The sequence below is a fragment of the Sciurus vulgaris genome, assembly GCF_902686455.1.
Source record: "Sciurus vulgaris genome assembly, chromosome: 7".
In the NCBI taxonomy this organism is placed as follows: Eukaryota; Metazoa; Chordata; class Mammalia; order Rodentia; family Sciuridae; genus Sciurus; species Sciurus vulgaris.
The window spans coordinates 32,853,308-32,876,376 of record NC_136467.1 but is presented as its reverse complement, the minus strand read 5'-3'; the positions used below and the strand labels follow the sequence as shown (position 1 = coordinate 32,876,376).

Below are 23,069 nucleotides of genomic sequence, written 5' to 3'. Positions count from 1 at the left end.
ATATTTGAAATCCCCACTGACCAAGAGCTTCCCTTCCCAATTTTTCACATGCATATGAATCACCTGTGGATCTTTCTAAAGCCAGATTCTGATTCTGGGGTAGAAGGTAGAGTCCGCATTTCTCCAAGGCTCTCAGGAGAGGCAAATGCTGTTAGTCCAAGGACCACTCCTTGAGAAAAAAGGAGCTAAAGAAAACTGAATTGATATTTAGACACCCAACATACAAGCAGTATAGGTGGATGCAGGTTTCAGTTGCATTAATAGGTAACTCTTAGGATCCAAATTCAAGTTCAGAGCAAGAATTTTTCCTGTCCCACTTATATTAACCAGTTTTCCAGATAAAAGCCCCTCAAGAATGATCAGAAGCTGTAGTTTATTTCAGAAAGCTGTAGCTTAAACCAGAATTATAATTTGAAGATTGTGCTGTCTTCTTTAAAAAAAAAAATGTGGGTATTTGCAAATGCTTTTGATCCTAATACTTTTTATGTATTTTATTCAGTTAAGGAACTATTTCTTTCTCCAATGTTAAGAATATAGCTTTTAGAATTTAGAGCAATATTATAGTAAACTAAACATGTCTGAAAAAGGGGAAAATAACCCAAATGATAGATTCTATAAATCACATGGGTTGTTTCCTTTCGCTTAGCAGATGCACTGGCAAATTTAAATTCAGGTTTGAGGATCTCTTGCAGTGATTTCAAGTTTTGCATTGGTAACAGATTTGACATACAGGAGGTCTTTTTGTTTAACTTGTCATTTTGTATCCTTTATGCTGTTGTCCCTATAATGTAAAACTAATGGGACTGACTCACCCACAGTATGACAGTGTTTGATTTGTTTTTCCAGGGACATGTATAATTCTGATGACCAATGGCAAACATTTGTGAGAACCAACAACTGCTCATAGAAATGAACTTTGACTAGCTAATAGACTCTAACTCACTGGTCTTTTGGGGAAATGAACCAACAAGCATGTCCTCACCAGATTTACACGAACAACATATTAACGAGAATATAAACACCTTTGAAAATAATATTTCCACCATTTGCTATAGTAGCTCAATAGTTATTTCCAATGTCTGTGTTTTACTTGAAACTTTACAGTTATAGCATATTTTGTTTATTAGCTCTAGATATAATAATTTAATTTCTCAGATTAGTATTTTTCTTCAGATTTTTTAAATTGTACCAACATAAAATTGTACAATCGATCCTAACACAGCACTTATTATTTTGTTACTTATCACTTTGGTCCTTAAGCTCTAAGAGACTGAAAATAATTCATTCTTGAACACTTAATTACCTTACTTAATAAATTAACTTTATTCTGTATTTTTTTGTTTTTGTGATTTAAATTTCTCTCTATTTTTAAAGTCACTTAAAAATTATTTTAAGTTAGCTAAGCATCACTACAAGATTACATAAGGATTTGCTGCTATAGATCCATAGACATAGTATTCCCTAAAAAAGACAGAACACTCTGCAATATTTCATTGTATGGTACTTGAAGATTCAAATTTTAGTTGTGAAAACTAATTCCCTGAAGTATCTATATAATTTAACTCCCTGAATTTATCAAGTGAACTTCATTTTTTCAAAAACATGGAATGCACCACTTCTGGAGAGTAACAGTATTCTCTCTTGGTCTTTTTGCATAGATAAAAATACTAAGGAAATATTTAAACAGCTAAGTGTTAGATTAAGATGAAAAGATAAAGCAGAACACACATGTATTTTAAAATTATTACATGGATGAATTATTTATGAAATGCCAAAAATAAGATTTATTATTAAACATCTATCTTGAACTTTGAGCCCAGAATTACAAAAACAAGTTAAGCAAATGCAAGAATAAGTACTGGCCTACTGCTTTGCTAAAGGAAATTGCTATGAAGCTAAGTGGAGTTGAGGTTTTGTTTACTATTTTAATACTTGACATATTTGTGATTTCTTGCCTTTGGAGACATTTTCAAAAAGGATCCATGCCATAATTTTTTAATAATATGAAATAAAGTTCAACCCTTTATGGCATCTCACTTTCATCAAGGGATATTGCTATACCCTTTTCTCTTTATCAATATTTCCCCAAATATCAGCAACAAAGGACTAACTTAATTATAGCACTGCACACAATCACACAGTAAAACTTAGAAAATTATTAGTTCGTTTTCTCAGAACACAGAAATAATATACTTTTAATGGTTTTTTATATTTAAAAAAAATACTTGGAATTTTAAAGAAAAGGAGTAATGTAATGATTTTTCCTCAGGTATTAAATGCCTAAAAGTATATTAGTGTACATGTCTTCCCCTTAAATCAGAAACTCTTCAACAACTCAATAATGTGTTGCGAATAAATGAAAAAACTTAGGAGAAGACACAACACATCATACTCAGGCATGATTTTTTTCCTCTTCTACTGGTCACATGGAGAGCTCAGACTCTCCATTTCTGGAACTATCTCTACAAAAATAATGATTGGCTTTTACTCTAATACAAGTATCCTGCACAGTAATTTCTTAGATAAGGGGGGAATTATTTGTGAAATAAATTTCTATCTGCAGTTTTTCCTATTATTGTCATTTTAGAATCCTAGTGACTTTTTAAATGAATAACCTAGATTTATTCTTATAGGTCAATATTTTAAATTTAATTTCTTTTAACATGCAAAAAAATATGACATTTTCCCATTTCCTAAAACTTTTTTTCTTTTAGATTACTAGAATTTGTTTGGTTAAATCAAGTAATTTGGAGTTAAAATAATTGAACAAAACGTTTTCTGTTGTACTACAGTCTCTTACCAGGCAAATGAACCTGGGCTCCTTTGATCTCCTTTCCACACATTTCCCTCCCAAGAAGGTTCAGCTCCACACTCCTGAAGGGACCATGCTCCCCCAGGCTGCATGGTCATCAGTATTTAAGCACAAAATACATCTCCCGAGGTGGTGTTACCAGGCATCCTGCTTTTGACAGGCGTGTCCTTTTACAATATTCACTGTGCTGCTAACAGAAATTACAGGAAGTCACCAGAGAATTGGCTTTGTGAGGGCAAATCTTTTTTTGTACTCTCATTATTATGACTTCAAAGGGACAATGCGGATGAGCTTCACATAAGGCCAAAGGTGGGGAATGATAAAAAAAAAAAGTAATAAATAAATGAAAAAGAGGAGGGAGGAAAGGAAGAGAGGGAGAGAGAACATTTAGTTCAAATTCAACAAATCCCTGATACCTTTACCCTTTACTGATATATATATATATATGTCAGGAATGTGACTTCAACCTATGGTTCCTTAAATTCAACCTGTGGTTCCTTTCCAAGTAAAGGTTCTAGCAAAAAGAAAAATGTTGCAAAACATTTTGAAAAGTAGAAGCTTACATCCCTCTGTGGGGATAAAGGGATTGCTAACATTTTGCTGGTCCGCCCCAGCTCTGTTTTCATTTGGGGAAGGTGTTTTCATTAGTATGTCATAGCTTATACTTTAAATTTCAAATAATTTACATTGATAAATTTATCATTCATCAAGATCACAAAATCATTGTACTTAAATATGAAGTGATTTTGAGAACACCAAAGCTTAAGTATTTACAAAAAAATAGAATCAAATTATTTGTATTTAAATCAATTTGTGGGACTGAGTGTGATAGAGCATGTGTTTAGCATACTTGAGGTCCCGGGTTCAATCATCAGTACTAAAAAACAAAAACAAAAAAACGAACAAAACAAGTCAACTCAGAAGACTAATTTTATTGCATCTTTGGAGAATTTTCTTCATAAAATTAAACACTTTGGTGAATAGGGATGGTTGGAGAATTGGAGGATGATGAGATTTCTGTTCAACCATTTGTATAATTATTAGTGCATATTAGTTGTAAAAATAATGGACTTCTTTGTGCATTTTCAAGTATATGCATAATGTACTTTGGTCATATTTTCCTCCCTACTCCCCTCTATTATCCCATTTCTCCCTTCCCTTGGTTTCCTTCCCTAATAGTTCCCCTTCTATTTTCTTTTATTTTTCTCCTTAGATTCCATATATGAGGAAACATGAGATACTTGTCTTTTTGAGTCTGGCTTATTTCATTTAACATAGTGCTCTTCGGTTCCATGCATTTCCCTGGTAAAGACATGTTCTTCTTTGTGACTGAGAAATACTCCACTATGTATATATGCCAATTTTTTAATGCACTATTTATGATGGGCATGTAGGCTGATTTCATTATTATGAAAAGTGCCTTGTTGAAGACCGGTCTATGGGTGTCTATATTGTATGCTGACTTTGATTCCTTTGGAATTTTAGTTTTCATTGACCATATATATATACTCTTTGTACTAGAGCACTACACTTGCCTGAAGCAAGATTCCCTCGGAAGGGGTTCTCAGACTTGGGACGTAAGAATTGTACCTTGCTACTGCCGGTTCCCCAGGAGTTTGGCAAGTTCCTTTATGCAGGTAAACTATTGTTATCATCATTGTTGATATGGTTATTTTGGTATAAATTATTTTACCAAAAGAGCTGGTTCACTGTTATTTATAATTTAACAATCTTTTAAACATTTTTGTATCTTCTTTGTAATCTATTAATTGCTTGACCCAGGAAAGAACTGAAATTTTCAATGGTATTCATCTAAAAAACATGATTTAGCATGAAGATAACTCCTTAGTGACCTTTCAACCTGCTGAAATATGAAGCACAGGTTTTGGGGTGGCCACAGTTAAAGCCTGAACTCTCCACTGGACCACTGTCTCCATGAGCTGCTTTAATAGCTTTCCAAGGGCTCCGTGGAGGGCAAAATGACTTGTGGGGTCCTAGGACTTGATTATTTCTAAAAGTAGGAACAAAACTTATTAATTTGAAAAAGGAAAAATGATTATGGTTTGAGCATCCCTAATTCAAAGAATCCAAAATCATATCAAAAACTTTTTGAGATTTTCCTTGACACCACAAAAGGAAAATTCCACACCTGACCTCATGTGATGGGTCACAGCCAAAATGCAAGAGCACGAAAAATATTGTATAAAATTATCTTCAAGCTCTGTGAACAAAGAATTTTGGGTTTAGACTTGAGTCTAATTATGTTAACCAGGTGTCCAACAGGAACAGATGGAGCAATCACCCTGGTTGATTGAAGAGAGTTTAATAAAGGGTGTGTTTGCAAAGGTGTATGAGGAAAGCTGGTTGAAGGAAACCAGCAAAAATCAGGGTTGTACCCAGGAGCAGCAATGGCAGGGAACCCCAGCTAGACCAGAGTGGCAGAGGAAGGGAGCAGTTACTGAAACTCTGAGAGGGTGGCTCCATGGAAAAAGATTCCAATTGGCCTTTCTTAGAGGAACACAGTCTTCCCTGGGGCATGACTGTGGTTTGCAGAAAGGTATCCTGATTTCACCCTCTTTCCATCCACTGATCTCTCGAGGGTGCTTCTCATTGGTAAAGTGCCATTGGAAACCCTGGGCAAGAATCACCCTTTAACCCAGCATGTTCAGAGCTGGTTAAGAGGCCTGAAAACAGGCTGGGGTGGGTACCTAGCATTTAAACCCTTTAAGATATTTTAGAGGAACATGTCAATGTCAGGTAAAACATTTTTTAAAAGCTCATACTAGTCACAAGGATCTTCCCTTTTCTGAATTTGCAAAGTAGAATCAGACAGGAAACAAAACCATGTCTTTATTTGTTTTGGTCTTTGGTTGTCTCCTGGATGTAAATCTAGTTGAACCTTTTCCAAACTATGTTCTATATTTCTTTTGTACATTTTCCTCACCATGTCATTGGGCACAGAGTTAACAATAAATGACGCGCACATTGATTGGTCCAAGATGCTGAAAGTAGCTCATGTACAGGTTATAGAACTGGGATTACAGAAATTTCAAAAAATAATGTTTGCAGCAATCTGGGGTATAGACTGCAGGACAAAGTAATAACAATCTTGTTTTCAGTATTCTATTCACTTTTGTAATGGTTTTTCATTAATGTGCTTCAGGAAACAGTTTAGCAGTTTCCGAATGGGAACTAAATATTTTCCCTGACACAATGTACTTAAGAGCTTTTCGAAACCATGGATAAAAAAAGCCATGAATGAGGGGATTGCAAGTGGAGTTGAAGTACCCAAGCCAAACCAAAAGATCAAGCACGATTATGGGAGTGGAGTAGTCTAAATATGGGTCAATCAAAACGGCAAGAAAGCAGGGCAACCAACAAGCCAGAAACACCCCCATGACTATACCCAGGGTCTTAGCTGCTTTCCTGTCTTTTTTCTTAGATAAGGTTTTTTTCACCTCCCCTTTTGTATTTTCAGGCATGTTGCTGATTACTCGAGCATGTCTTTTGGAAACAATAAAAATCTTGCCATAAATACCAACCATGATGGAGCCAGGAGTAAAGAAACAGGTAGTGAACAATACTGTTCCCCAAAATTTGTTGAAAGTAAGTGCACAGAAATTGAAGCAAGCAACAAGAATCTCATAGCTCTGCATACCAGAAACATTGGCCTCAGATAGAACTAAACCAAATGAAAACAGAGCTGGGGCGGACCAGCAAAATGCTAGCAATCGCTTTATCATTGAGGTTGTCATTGTGGTTGTGTAGTGTAAAGGGTCACACACAGCATAAAATCGATCAATAGCAATGGAACAGAGGTGGAAAATGGAGGTTAGGCTTAGCATCATGTCAAAACTTGCATGGAATTTACAAAAACCATCCCCAAAATACCAGCAACTCTCCACTGAACGCACCATGCTGTATGGCATGATGACAAAACCCAGCAGAAAATCTGTGGTTGCCATGGAGAGGATCAGAAAGTTTGTAGGAGAGTGAAGCTGTCTGAAATGTGATATGGATATCATTATAACCAAGTTTCCAAAGATGGTGATAACCATGGCTCCAGTCATAACTGAATACATTATCACTCGGACGTAAAAAGAGCGATGAGTGGGAGGGCAGGATTTATTGCCAAAGTTGAGACAACTGGATAAGTCTTTGGGAATGTAAGTTAGATCCATGGTGCTTTATCACTTCAAATTTCTTTCCAAGAGGATGAGTCAGTGTGTTCTCTTCTGAAAATGATTCCAGCAAAGTTCAGCTCCTAAGAGTATAATAGAGTTTGAAATCATCTGTTATTAATTCACTTCAACTATAACTTATTTCAAATATTTAAAATTGTATCAACTGTGTTTGCCTACTGAATTGGTTCTTGTACTAGAAAAATAAAAAATTTCAACTGCTTCTTCCTTCCTAATTATTCTATTTTTTCCATCCATACATTCAATCAACATGGCATTGTTTATTGACTTTTAGTCCTGGTAACGTATTGAAAGATTTTCAGAAGGTTTTGGTTGACTTTTACCTTTGGCAGCCACTTTCCTATTAACTCCTGAACTATAATAAGCAAACATCACTTTCACCACAAAAATACTTAATAAACAAAATCTAAGTGAAGACACAAAGTTTTCATTGTACATTCTTTTCATAATTTGAATTCTTCATTTGCAAAAAATCTGCATATATTTTAGGAATTGGAAATGGCAGATTGCTGTTGAATATACAGGCCATAAAACATGACTTTTCAACATGGCTGCTGAAAGTTGTGTACCTATGAGGCAAGTCATGCACCAGGGCCAATGTTTTATCATTTCTCTATTTTCTACTCCCTTTCTCTCTTCTTATGTCCTTTTTTCCCGTTTTCATTTACCTTCTTGTATTTTTAATCTTATAGCTTACATGAGATTATAATTATTGGAGTCATGCCACAGGCTTCATCCCTGAGCGACCCAGGAGAAACACAAACTTCATGCTCATATCTAACCACACCTCATGGTAACTGCTGCTTGTCACTGTAGGCTGAATGAGGAAGATGGGTAATGCATAAATCCAAACTTTCGATAAGTTATTGCACTTGGTTTACTATTTATTCTGGGATACATGTCATCGTGAAAAACCACTGACTAATAGACTTACTGCTAAGAAAGGCTTACTGCTGTGCCTGTGAGAAAACATCAAGGCTACTTAGTGGATTACAGGAAAGTGAGTCCAATTGTGGTGAATTAGAAATAGAGTACACTCCAAACCTACATCAGATTCTCTCAAACCAGAGATTCAACTGCAGCATACGTTGAGGAAATTTGTCTCTTTAGACAGGTTCAATTTAGTTTTCCCCTTAAGATCCCTAAGAAGGACCACACACACACACACACACACACACACACAACTCCAAGGATGAGCAAAAAAATGGTCCTTTCCTGGACCTGAAGGTGTTAGAAGTTCCCTTCATTCCTTTTGATTTTGTCAATCTCTTTGAGAGATGGAAAAACGAAGCCTTTGTGACCAAAAACAAACAAAAAGTATAAACACTATATGATGGCAACCAGAGAAGTTTCCTATTCCCACAGGAAGACTTCTGTTCAGAAAATCTTAGGAGGATAGCTTCTTGAGCTGATCCTTCCACACGAGTCTTGGGCTTCCTCTGGTTAAAAGTTTCATCACTGATTTCCAAAGAGCCAGTAGGAAAAGGTCCTTGCCCTGGGAGTTCTTCTAGTCCAAAATGTACTGGAGCCAGCGGGAAGCTCCGGGATATGAGGTGTGCTGGCTAGATGTGCTTTCCAGGCCTTTCCAGTTCTAACAGTTAGTGGGTCATTGGCAAACCAAAGGCTATTAGTTTTAAATCAACTTCTTATAATCAGAAAATGGAAGAGCAGAGAAACAAGAAGAAAGGGAGACATGGAATAAAGTCTGTGAATGGGACTGAATGGGACTTTCAGCCCTGGTGCCTGTCTGATCCATAGTAAGGTTGTGTTCCCTCCACTATGGATCTTCTTCAACTCCTCTCACCCCCTCTTTCTTCTGTGGTTTCCATCAAGGAAAGATTGTGAGGTTCCATTTTGACCTACAAGTGACAGCACTTGATAAAAAAAACTGTTGAATGCTGAATGTTAAAATACACAGAGGCTCACATTTTTTTTCTTGACTTTATGTCCTAAAATAAACTAAAAAACAAACAAAAAAACAAAAAAACTACATCTGATAAGGTATGTCTTTCTGTTACAACACTATGAGACAAGGAACTCGTCTGTCTGGTACACTCTTAAATTCTCAGTACCAGGTTGGTGGCTATAGCAGATACTAGGTAAGTATTTATGAATGAATAAATGTATAAGTATATAGTAGATTTTGGTCATTTAAAAAATATCTGCATTGTTTCAATAAAAGAAATGGGTTCAATGTACTTGAAATTTTGCCATAGATGAATGGACTAGTTCTAGGAGCATATTTCATGATGACACCCTCTGGGATTATATTATTTCTGAGGTTGCTATAAAGAAACCCATCCCAGAATAGCATTTATAGATTGGCAGAGCTGAGAGATGTGGCATGGTCATATTCTACTGATCTTTTACACTACAGACAAGAGAACTGAAAAGATGTGAAGAGATGTGAAGGTGTTAGTAGAAGAAAAAGCTACTGAGTATTTCCGTTAAAAGTACTTGGAGGTAGAGGTCATGGTGACATAGTTCAGTTTTCATTGTCCCATGAACATGTTAGGATGGGGTTATACTGGCTCTTTTCAGTCTTACCTACCACTTAGGGGAATTAGAAATTTTTTTCCAGCTGAAATTCACATAGTCTCCAAACTAAAAGAAAAGACTATGTGGGAAAGCACACACTTACAAATTAACTTGTATAGTACCTAAATCTGTGAACACGCATGTACAGAGTTGAAGCATATGATTACCTAGGAGACTCCCATGCCCCAGTTACCCTTGTGATCTTAATGATCACAGCCATGACATTGAAACAGCCTCACTAAGCACTCCACACAAGCAAATGTTCATTTGTTAAGGACTGGGATATTCTACTAGGTATTTCAGCATGATATCAAACCTTCCACTATATATTTGATCTTATAGGCACTAACCATTTATATAAGGAAAAATCATATATTTTTAAAATTGAAGAAGACCTCAAGTAAAATATTACAAAGAATTATTTTGTGGTACAGATCTAACCCCCCTTGCTATCTTAATTTCCATTGTATGATTCTGAAGTTAGAACTGTGTTGGGTTATTTGTTCCACTACTTACTATCTTTTTTACTTTGGACAAGTTGTTCAATGTCCCTGGGCCTCAGTTTCATCCTGAGAAATGCACTTTATTATTAGATTTAACGATCAGAGATGCTATCTGAAAATCATAGCATCTATATAGTCAGCACTTCATGAAGTCCACATTGACCAGCTTTAACAAACATATATATAACAAACATATATAACAAATATAATTTCCCTGGAAAACTATATTCTTATTTCTAAATGACTGATTTGAAAATAAACTCTTCACAATGTGCACATAAGTTTGGAAGCTGCCTATGTGAATTTGAGGCCATTGACATTGTTCCCACTCTCCTCCCTGCTTTCTTTCAGAAGAATTGACACCTCCTTCATGTCCCCCTTTTTTTTTTATTGAAAAAAATTATTTGATTCAATCTATTGTGTTGAACCAAGTAGACTCTAGGAAATTGTCTTTTGTATAAGTAAAACATATTCAAATTCTAATGATTTCAAATAATTTTCAAATAGGATTGAAAAATTATTCTATTTTCAATTTTCCTCCTAAGTTTTAGTTTCAACCCCTGAATGATAAGGTTGGCATATCTCCAGTCACATACCTTTGCAAAATGTCAGATTTGCAATGTTAGTTTATATCATGGAGTTAAAAGCATGTTGAAGAGAATCTTTGAGAGGATGGATACATTCATTTAAGTAGGAGGCACAGGTGACTTCATAGCAAACTCTAGGCACAAAATCTGATTTTTGAAGTCTAAAAATATGAATGTAATATAAACTGCAGTTGGAGATGAAAACTTATAATCTATGATCCCAACAGATGATGTAAGTATTCGTACGTGGTACTTACAAGGCACCAAATAATACAGGTGTCAGTGTTGTTATCAAACATTGGTGTGTTAGCCTCTCCTGAGGGAGGCAAGAATGGAGGAAGGAGGGATTGTATAGAGGGGAAAGAGGGGTGGGAGGGGGGGAGGAAAAAATAACAGAATGAATCAAATACCATCACCCTATGTAAATGTATGATTATACAAATAATATGCCTCTACTTCATGTACAAACAGAGAAACAAGATGTATCCCATTTGTTTACAACAAAAATAAATTTAAAAAATAATAAATAAAGTAGAGACACAGATAGGGAATGTGTGTGGGTGTCATTATTTGGGACACCAAGATGGTGACATCTTGAGCAAAGACTGAAGAGGCAGTGTGTGGCCACAGGCAGGGAGAGTATTCCAGGTTGAGGGACAAAGTGCCAAGGACTACTAAATGACATTTATGGGAGGCCAGTGCTTTGGACTGGGCTCCTGAAATAGGCCCAACACACCAGACCAAACCAGATTGGAGTCACTCATGCCAGGTGCCACATAATCAGACCGAATTTTAAACAGTCTGATTTTCAAAAAAGAAAATCCAGGAGGTTTACAGCAATCAAACAGAAGGGACCCACTTTACTTCAGCAGGCATGACAAGGACATCCCTTGTGTTTTAACCCTATAAAGAAAGTAACTTTGAAATGACCAATTCTTTGTTCTCTGCTTCAGCCCTTTTCTGCCCAAAACCCTCTTCTGCTTGGTTCATTGGAGCACCTTTCCCAAATCTTTAGCTAAGAAGCTGCCTGATTAATGATCACAAATAAAAGCAGGTTTGATCTTTAAAAAAAAAAACAAAAACAAAAAACAAACAGTAACAGGAAAATCGTTTTTAGTGATAGTAAATACAGACACAGAACTTCTAGCTCAGAGAGCAGGGACAAAAAGGTGAGTGAGAATTAAAACCATGTATCCTCTTTCATATAATTAGCTATAAACTATAGCATAAAAACTAACACAAGAGAAAAATATCTAAATAGCTAAATCTAAGTATCAGACAATGAGTTAGAGGCAGGGGACCCAGAGAAATTGATCTAAATGCATCCTTTATCAGGACCATATTTACTGTTTTGTGATGGACAGAGAGAGGGTCTGGGAAAGCTCACCTGGGCTCGAGGGTCACCACATAGCTTTGCATGTGCTCCACGTGCATATTTTAGCATCCATTTCATGGAAACTTACTTAACACCACCTTCCTTCAGTCTCCAATCCCCCAGTTACCTTAACCATGGTGGTCTCTGTGTTGTCCTGAAAATGTGCACTCCACAACTTGACCTACTCCCTTTCTTCCATATAATTGCCAGACCCTTCATCTCTGCCCACATCAGGACTCAGTACAAATATCATTTCTCAATAGGATGTGATAATTAATATCTTATTAGTCTGTTAACACTTGCAACACTTAATAAAGAGCCATGTATATGGCCGGTTACCATTAATGACTTGAATTAACTACAAGTTAACTTCAATACATCATGTAAGCTTAATTAATAGACATTTTCTCATAATATTCTTTAACCCTGATTAGGAAAGATTAACATATTAGAAAAACAGCAAGTGTTGTTTAGATAAAACTAACAAAACCTCTCCCCCAACAAAGTATTACTAACAAAACTCAGTTAACAATAAGAAATCTGGGAGTCTTAAAAGTTCTAAGTTCCTTGATAAGAATCTTTTTCTTGCATCCTCCCAATGACTCCAGGTATATGAAATGACTAAGGTCTTGAAGTAGCCATTGCTATTAAATTCTGGAATTAGCATTAAAATAAAAGTCTTTTGCTCCTGTTTTAGAGAACCCTCTCCATCCCTTACCTTCTCTAACAGTGGGTGACAATTTACTTCTGATCTATTTGGGCAGCGAGAAAATTTATTACTTCAGCTGATTAAAGCCCATATTAATGACATTATGTTTATGAGCCAACCACATTCTCATCTCCTCAGAATGGCTTTGAGATGAAAAAATCTCAGACCTATCCCAAAATGTACATCTTTCCAAGATACATATGGTATTTGAACACCCATTGAATTTGAAAAAATTGTTTTGGATCACAGAAAATCTGAATGTTTTGTTTGGGCACTCTTTGTATTTAGAATGAAGGAATAGTTTTGTGGCACAAAAAGTAATACAGTATTTTAAGAAAATGCTGCTTGCAAGAGAAAAAAATACCAAAAATTAAATGTGGCATCTAGCAAGGATTTAAGTAGTACGTAACAGATATTTTTGTTAAGATATAATACAAAGAGGAAACTACATTTTAACATTATTGAACAATCTAAGTAGCTTACACTTACTGAATCATGTCTGGCATAGTTTTGTACTTTCCGAAAATATTTTATATGCGACTACATAGAAATTTATAAAACATTTCACATAAATTTTGTTGGAAAATTCAAGACCTTTCATTGAAATATCATAATAATTATTTTTCACTTAGGGAAAAAAAAACTCTTCTGTTTCTATTACAACCTATTTGTAACAATTTCTGGTTACTTATAAAATGTAATTATTGTTGTTTATTTCAAAGAATAGGATAAATCAGTAATAATGAAAAAAGATAGTACATTTCTGATTCTTTTTATTGACTCAGTACCTTTTCTTTCCTGGAAAGTTAGTTGTGAATCATGGAATCTCTTTTGGTGACATAGCAGGTGTGCTATCAGGAAGTTCCAGAAAGTTTAGTGTAGAGGATGAACATACCTGTTCTAATAAGTTTGCCTCTGCTCTTAAGAAAATTGGAGTGTAGAAGGCAGATCCAGGAACTCCACAGAGGCACTAACTTCAGAACCCCAGTAGAATTATTCTCTTAACTTTCTTTCCTGGGAGATATTGAAAAATTCCAGGGAGTTTTCTCTGTGTTTTTAATGTCCCAGAGTGTTTTCAGTTTCTTTTATATTTTCCAAATGAACGATGACAAAATCTCATATATGATTTCATGGTCATATAGTCTTCATTCTGGAAAAGATACGGTACCAAAACTTCTGTATATTTAAAAACGTGTAGGCTAAATTAAGTGTTGGCTAATATCCAGGGAGGAATAATTGTCTAACTCATAAAAGGATTCTACTTGTGCTTTTTATGAGAAGATATTGGCGTGGGAAAGATATTTATTACTACTTCAGTAATTTGTACCTGTTTGAACAAAATCCTGGGTTAAAAGTAAAAAGAAAGAAGGAACAAGGTGTCACAAATAATGAAAAGACGCCCCTAGTTTATAAACAAAGAACACTATAGGAGAAGTTAAGAGAGTTGGATTCTAATCCTGCTTCTATAACGAGTGGTATAATACAGGTTAAGTGACACAATCACTTGGATTCAGTTTTCTCATCTGTTACTTCCTGTAAAACTTTGGGTGCAGGTGAGATTACTTGACCAGCCCTGGTAAACAAAAGCAGAAGGGATGAAAAAAAGCAGTGGACGAGGCAGGATGACCAGACGAAATCTTCATACTGAAAAGTGCAGTGGAAAGAAATGGAGGAAAGCAGCTGTTTGAATGTACCTGAGCAGAATTTTACAGAGAGGCCTTGTGAATGGTCCCTCAAAATACCAACACGGGTGGGGGTGGGCTGAGTGGCAGAAGGCTTGCCTAGCATGGACAAAGTCTTTGAATTCCATCCCCAGCATCACAGCAGATACAATTAAGCATATAAATAGGTCGAATAGAAGAAGCATCATAAGAAAGTTTATGGCCTACACAGTGTTGTCAAGTTTTTATTTTGTCTGTAAACTCCAGCACAAACCAAAGCCACCATCACAAACATGGTCATTTGTAAAAGGGACAGTGGCAAACCCCTTTCTGACCAATGACAACAGGTAAACCTCTCACCAAGATGTTTGGTTTTATTTTCTCAAGCCATGAGTCAGGAAGTAAATTAAAAATTTTTAATTCAGAATACTTTAATTCTGTCTTACTATAATGCTAAAATCTTCTATTCAGTTTTTAGCAATGGATCTTTTAAAGGATCAAAGTATGTGTGCGTGTGTGTATGTGAGTGTGTGTGTGTGTGTGTGTGTGTGTCTTTAAATACCAAAATAGCATAAACTTTATCATTTCATTTAGACACATGACCCAATTGTCTCAATAGCAGCTAATATACCAGATTAGCTTCCATGACTGTACCTGGCTTAATTACTCTCTTCCTGTAAGAAGATCACTTGTTCCTTCCCTTAGCTTGTGCTTGCAATGTCTCTTCTTCATTTCAAAGAAGTTGGACTCTTTCACTTCCCCACTGTAGGTTATAAGGAAGGACCAGCCTACCAGCAGGCCAGTCAGAATACAGAGGCAGTGAATATGGAGAGCATGTGACACACCCATCCCTAGGTGGCTGTATTTTAACAAAACTAACCCTTAAGTTGACTGCTGCATGGTCACCGTTCTCATGCACCCTCATCTAACAAAATATCACTTCCTGACAATATATGGATTTTTTAAATCTTTATGTCCACACTTGCCCGATAATAATTTTTAATTGCTGGCGTTTCAAACTACACTTGATTGGACACTGGAAACAATGAGCTAAGAACAAAGCAAATTTGTGGTCATTTATGTAAAACAGTCCTAATGTTTTCACCGATATAAATGAAAAACAAATATTTCAGTGAAACACACACACCCGCACACATATCTGAAAGTGAAACTTCATAAGGCGATGCCCTCCAGGCAGGTAATGGATTCGAATTCATCTCTTTTCTTCTATGCTAATTTGCTTTTCACTGAGAATGTTGCTTGCAGACAGGAGTACCCTGGGACCACTTAAGTCCACTTTCAAGAATAGGTTGCTAACTTTTCAGGAATTTTGAGAGCCATTTGACACTAGAGCCATAGCTTAAAATCAGTTATAAGGGGAGATTTTTGTTTGTTTACTACAGAAATTGTCCAACTCTACAAATCAGAGGTATTTTTTTCTTCCTTCATCTGTCTTTTAATTTTTCAAGAGTCAGATATTAAACATTTGCCAGCACATCACTGATCGCAGCCACCAGGTATTCATGAGTCTTAACTTAATTACTAAATAATGAATATAAAGCTTCTAGTACCCACAGCCCCCAGTAAATATTACTTTTCTTCTTTGTTTTCCCCTTCCACTACTCTATTACTGAAAAATAGAAGTGTAGATATTAACCAAAAAAGAATGATGGATTCAAAGCACAAGTTATCTGATGGTTATGTTGTATTTATTAAACATCAGCATGTCGAATGGCAATACAAAATGTGGGTGGGACACAAAGAAAGAAAGATATTGAACAGAATTCTACTGCTGGTAAGATAGAAAATTGACAACTTCTATGATTAAGATGATACATTAATGAATGCTTGTATGAAATCTGTGACCTTAGTTACACATTTTTTCCAGTTCTCTTTTATTAAAACACACACACACACACACACACACACACACACATACACACACATGTAATCTCACCATAATAAAATCTAGCAAAAGTTTAACCCTCATCTAACAAAATATTGCTTCCTGACAATATATGGATTTTTGAAATCTTTATGTTCACACTTGCCTGCTAATAATTTTTAATTGCTGGTGTTTCAAAATATACTTGATTGGATACTGGAAACAAACATTAAAGGTCTATCTCATGATGTGTGTATAGTGGTGAGAGGGGTGAGCTCTTTTCAAGTTCAGTCTGCATTCAGGCCATTTTGAATACCAAACAAATTTTTGTGCATCATTTTTCTTCCGTTCCTCACTTTTCCACATATTATTTAGCTTTATAATTTTCCTTTTTTCCCCTCTCTTAGTGGATGTTTGAAGGATTGGAGGGGGATCTTAGTCCAAAGAGAAGATTCCTTTTTTCCTCAAGTCTTAGAAATCAGGAGCCTTTCTTGCTAACAAAAATAATGTGTGTGTATGCAAACACACACACACACACACATACACACACACACGCCCTTTAAGTAACTTCATTCTTCAAAGTTCCAATCCTTTTGCTTTAATTCACTTATCCATAAATAAGTCTATTCAGTTTCTTTTTGAGTAAGCAAATTGGTATCATGGAAATGTGAGCTGAAAATTTTACCTAGCAGAATGTACTTAAGTGCTCTGCGAAACCAGGGGTAGAAGAAACCATATATTAAGGGATTACACGTGGAGTTAAAATAGCCAAACCAGGTCAAGGCATCAAACAAAACGGCGGGAGTAGAGAAGTTCAAAAAGGGGTCCAGTAAAATCGTGAAAAAACAGGGAAACCAACATAACAAAAAAACGCCCATCACTATTCCTAAAGTCTTGGCTGCTTTTTTGTCTTTCCTCATTTGATTATTTTGATTTTCTGGCAAGTTATTGATTGCACGAGCAAGTTTTCTGGATACTGCAAAAATTTTGCCATACATCCCCACCATGATAGACCCAGGAGTGAAGAAACCTGCCATAAACAAGGTGGTCCCCCACAGCTTGTTGAACATGACTGGGCAGGAGCTGGAACAAGCAACCAAGATGTCATAGCCTTCTATTCTATCAGCATAAGCCTCTGAGAAGACCACCCCAAAGGCAAACGCTCCAGGAACTGACCAGCAGAGAAGTAGCAACCGTTTAATGACTGGAATGGTCATTTTGGTGGGATAACGTAGAGGGTAACAGATAGCATAAAATCTATCAATGGCCACTGAGCAAAGATGGAAAATGGATGTGATGCTAAGCATCAGGTCAAAACTATAATGAATCTTACAAAACGTAAGCCCAAAATACCAGCAGTTCTCCACCGATCTGACCATACTGTATGGCATGATGGTGAGTCCCAGGAGGAAGTCAGTGACTGCCATGGAGAGGATGAGGAAGTTGGTTGGTGTGTGAAGCTGCTTGAAGTAGGAAATGGAAACTATCATGGCAAGATTGCCGAACACGGTGATGAATATGGCTCCTGCCATGAGAGAATACATGGCCGCCCGCGTGCCCAGGGACCTCTCTGTTTCTGGACAAGATCCGTTTCCATACTCAGAACAATCGAATGTTTCCTTCAGGAAAGTGAGAGCACACAGCATTCTATCAGAAAATAGACAAAGTAATCTATGCATTTTATATGTGCTTTCATATAAAACCTCAAGAAAGACGTAGGACTCAAGAAACATAAGTATGCTGGAATGTTACTTGTGTCTTTCCCATTAATTAATTTATTTGACTGTAGTTTTATACAATTGTCTGTAGTTTTATATAATTCTAACCCAATGGGTTTAAATGATCATAATTTGTATTTCTTTCAATTCAAGTTGTATCACACATATTTAATACTTTATTATTTCAAGGTCTGAAAATAAGAAGAGGAAGGAGGGTAAGGAAGAGGAGGAGAAGGAACAAATTTATTATGGAAGTAACCATACTTGATCTTCTTTATGTAACAGAATAGTTGTTAGGCAATACATGCACTTCTTCCTCAAATAAATCTGAAATACATAATCACATTGATTAGCTTGTGGTTTATTGCCTTATGGGTCCAGATTATTGTTTGGAAATAGTTTTATTCATATGTTCCACCATTTCCACTATGCTTTGATTTTTCATGGTAAGGTTGTTCAATGGGAGTTACCATTAAAGAACCCTGATGATCTGATGGGGTCTTCTTCAGCAAATCATGAAGCCCTGACAAGCATCCCACCAGCCAGGGCAGATAAGTCAGAGGTGGGCAGAGAGCAAAGCTGTACCACTTCTACTTCTGTGAGCAGTGCTCCTCCCTAGTGTGGCTACTCACAGCCCGTACAATAGTCAACAGGCCATAAAGACAGTCTGGTAAGTTCCTGTGCAGGATCCACACAGAGGGCTATGAGCAGGTAGGTGGTTAAGGAGCTTTCAAAAAGCAAGTCAGACCGCCATAAGAAAAACAAGCAATGCCCTTTTGTTCTGCCCAATATGTCTAGTTTAAATATAAAAAATTGACCGATTATCATTTATACCTACCTTTGGGATGCAATATGTTCACAAGTTATAATACTTTCTTTTTAAAATGTACATTGGGAAAAAAACAATAAGCAATGTAAAACTATTAATTTTGCAGAGAAGTGTTTGATTTTGGCCTTCAGTGACCTAATATCTGTCAGACTTCACCTGTTACTGACAGATAACCAAGAGTCACTCTGTGTAATGTAAAAGCACCAATCACAAATTGAGCAAGAAATATCTATTGAATGCTCTCAATATATAAGACACAGTGAAATGAACCAGAAAGTGTAAACATAGTCCCTGACTGCAAAGAATCTTTGAGACTGTTGAAGAGATAAAATACAACTCTTAAAACCTCAATAATTCTGAACCTCAGTTAAAAGCAACAATGATAATTAACCAAAGAAAGATCTAGGCAAAATGTACAACTAAAGATAACTGAATAAGATAAATTCAGTCTGGACTAGACAAAAATATTCCAGTACAAAAGTGACTTTTGAACTGGATCTCAATGTGTGAGTGAGATTTGAATTCAAACAGTAGGAGAAAAGCATTTCCTCTGGGGACAGGAAATGTCTGAGACCTTTCAAAAAGTAATGCTCAAAGATCTCTCGAACGCAAGGATGAGAGAAGAAGGTGTTTCTAATTTCACTATTGTTTTCAGCCAGTGTTCTTACCCCTATATAGTCAAAGGAGTTTGCCCACTCTGTCATCAAATTTGAACAGAGATTTAAAAATAAATAAATAAAATAGTTAATTAGCTATAGGAGAGATAGGGTAGAATTAATATTAAAAGTCTTCTCCAACTGATTCCCAGGGATAAGTTTGTTGTTGGCAATTTTATCCTCTTTTTCCTTCTTACTCTGAGGATCATCCCCACCTGCAGAGAACTAATGGCCTAATGTGTGATGGGACATGTTTTAGCAATGGAACTACAGATGGAGCAAGAAGCCATCTTTATAGCTGTGACCTGGGGGATCAGACACCAGAAAATAGGAACACTACCAAACTGTCTTTAAAGTTTCTACCCAAAAGCACTCTAACTGCTGTTGACAGAAAGAACAGGCTTATTCCTGAAAGAGTTTCATCAAAACATTTTTATCCAGAAATCTCTAAAATGTGTACAACTATGTCTCAAACTATATTCATTTTTTAGCAGCTAAAAATGGGAGTTTCTAGTACGTTCACAACATTTCATTCTGTTCCTCCTAATAGTCTCATAGGGAAAAGGAAAAAAAAAAAGTAAGAAGAGGTAAGGAATTATTCCTCTGTATTGGTACCAAGTTTTCTGCCATTTGCTATTATTCCATGTTAACCACCTGTTGGCTGTTAGGCATCACCACAGCAGAAAATACTGGGAAAAATGCAGTACTATGAAAAAGAAAGAAAATTCTGGTTACCTTTGGTATGCTCCTTAAAAAGCATGGGAAGGGCTGGGAGTGTAACCCAGTGATAGAGTGTATGCTTGACATGTGTGAGAACCTAAGTTCAACCCCCAGCTAAAAAGAAAAAAAGAAAAAAAAAAGCATAGACACAAAGGAAATTTTGTTGGTTTACTTTAAAATCACTTTACTTCTTAGAAAGTTAGAAAGTAAAAGAAATAATAAATTGATCATGAAAATGGCATACACACAATAATTTTGTGCTCATGGCATCTCTACAACAGTAGTACATTGTACGATTTAATTTCAAACTCCTTGTCCTGGCTTAATGACTGATAAAACTGTCATCCTATCATCCCACTTTGTAAAAGTCCTACTCAATCCTTCTTAGTCTCAAATCATAGTGTACAGAGTTTGATTCATTTCCCGTTTAGCAATCAGCAACATTTATTAGCCAATCAACTTTACATCCTACAATGAAATTTTTTGAAATGTAATCTGATACCTAAGCATATACCTGTATTCCTCATTCACTTGCCACAGATCAGGGAGGAGCATATTAGATAATTACTTGAAGGACTTTTCAAATACTATTAATTCTTTCTAAGCATCGCCGTTCTCCTTTGTATATTGGACACAGTTTTTGTTGTTGTTTTTGATACTGGGAATTGAACCCAGGGGCATCTGAGCTACATCCCCAGTCCTTTATTAATTATTTATTTGAGATAAGGTTTTGCTAAGTTGCTGAGGCTGACCTCGAATTTAGGATCCTCTTGCCTCAGCCTTCCAAGTAACTGGGATTACAGGTATGCACCATCGTGCCTGGCTTTTGGCATAGTTTCTGAAGTGACATCTCACATAGGTTTAAGCCTTTTATTAATCCTGCCTTTCACATATTTCATATTGATCACCCTTAGAAAGTTTAATGCAAAAACAAGATTTTCAAGCCTATATTGTTTCACTGTCACTTTTCCTATATTTTAAACAATGTAATGAAAGCATGTGTAGATGTGCAAATTGGAGTAGAACTAAATGAAATGTCTGACAATTTCTCCATTACTGTTGTATTTCTACAAGAAGCTTAGGCACGAAAGTTAAAGATTTGGACTATAATCGATTTCTTGCCCAATCAACTAATAAAAACTATTTTATCTAAACTGTATTCTATTTAATTATAAAAACAAGAATTTTTCTAAATTCCCCATGAAAATGATTAAAGTGTAAGACCATAATCACAATAACACAGATTTTCTGATTTTTCTAGTTGTAATCTCTTTTCATTTTACCTTGTCATTAAATTTGATTAATACCTTTGTTAAATATTCTGCTTTATAATCGCTTTTAAAGACTTTTAAGTTTAACATGGACATTTTAATTTTTAAGAATTAAATTTCATTTCTCTTGCTAATCATTCTTTCTGCTTGCCTTAAAATTATTTTGCCCTTTCCCTAACAATTGATTTCTTTTAGTTTTTCAATTTTTAGCAAATTTTAATGTTAATGAATATAATACATTAAATAATACATGTGAACGGTCTTAGAACAATGCTTGATATATAATAAGCATTATCAAAGACTCCTACCTCTCTTCCTTGTTTGAAATAAACACATTCAAGAATACATTTGGTCAGAAAATATTCTTCTCAAGAAAGTAAGTGGGTGGTATTGTTTGTAAAATGCCTAGGTCACTGCTTTAGCCCTATGTTTCACTTAGTCCTATGAACACCTGCAATAAATACATTACTCAGTCACATTTAAAGAAGTAATCCTTTACAGTATTCTAAATATGCTTCCCAAAAAACACGCGTACTGTTGAAAGTCTTCACATGTTAGAAAGAATCTGCCTTTCATTACAGATTTATATTCAGTCTTGCACCTTCAACAATCTTCCACATGCCTACATATTCTCTCTGCACGGTGACCAATTGGAAAAAGGAAGAGTCACCAACAATGCTACTTCATCAATAGGGTGACAATTTACTTCCATAAAAAACCTCAAGAAGAGCTAACAAGGTGTTTCCTTTATAATCCTTTCTCCACATACCTGTTGCACTGTGAGAGCTGCCATTGTTAACTCCTTATGGAAGAATCTTTGTCTCTTCTTTATCTACTATGACTATTTATATGAAAATAGAAGACCTGAACCATGTTAATTGTGCTGTTTTGTAACTTAACAACTAATCTCAAGGGAATTGGATCTGAAAATGGAAAAAAACGCCTTGCTATTGTAAAGTTGAAGAACTTAAAGGAATCTAACACACCCTTGTATCCTCTCAGGAGTCCCTGCTCACCTAGATTTTCCTCACCTGCCCCATCATAGATTCTAAGTCTGCCATTACATAAAGGTTGTAGTACCAAATCTGAACTGCTGAGTCGTAGATGGCATTACCAAACATAATCCCAACCACACACAGATGGGACCAGTGCTTTAAGTAGAAAAATGGATGTGTGTCCTCCAGCTCTTTAGGATGACCTGGGATGGTCACAGTCTATACTGTGTCTAACATTTCAGACACTAAGAGAAGAGGCTTTACTATCCACTGGTTTCTTTTTCTTTTTTGGCATGAATGTCACTAAAATAATTTATCTCATCAAACTTCTTAGACATGGAGGAATCAGGCCTCAATATTATATCTTTAAGTAACTCCCGTTATTATGCCAAAATCTTTTCAGATGCTACTTGGTTTAAGTCTATTCCTCCTATGTTGTGTAAGTACCTATATTTTCATTTGTCTTTTCTGAAATGTGAAAGTTTGTTTTCCATTGATGAGACAGCCTTACAGAGGAAATACAACACTGGTCACTAGAAGATATCAGGGTCCTACTGGAATTAAAATTATAGCTATTTTGGTGACCTCAGTGTGGCCCAGGGTCACTC

At 35.9% G+C, this 23,069-nt stretch overlaps 2 protein-coding genes across 2 annotated transcripts; both read right to left on the bottom strand.

Moving 5' to 3' along the window:
- Positions 1 to 5,961: 5,961 nt before the first annotated feature.
- LOC306666578 (trace amine-associated receptor 3) lies at positions 5,962 to 6,993 on the bottom strand (the record flags this gene model as incomplete). Its single annotated transcript, XM_079148742.1, has 1 exon — positions 5,962 to 6,993. One exon carries the CDS (start codon positions 6,991 to 6,993, stop codon positions 5,962 to 5,964), a length of 1,032 nt encoding a protein of 343 aa, XP_079004868.1.
- A 9,902-nt stretch (positions 6,994 to 16,895) lies between these two features.
- On the bottom strand, positions 16,896 to 17,816 carry LOC306665912 (trace amine-associated receptor 2; the record flags this gene model as incomplete). The annotated part of the gene is made up of 1 exon (XM_079147580.1): positions 16,896 to 17,816. One exon carries the CDS (start codon positions 17,814 to 17,816, stop codon positions 16,896 to 16,898), a length of 921 nt encoding a protein of 306 aa, XP_079003706.1.
- Between the last annotated feature and the right edge of the window lie 5,253 nt (positions 17,817 to 23,069).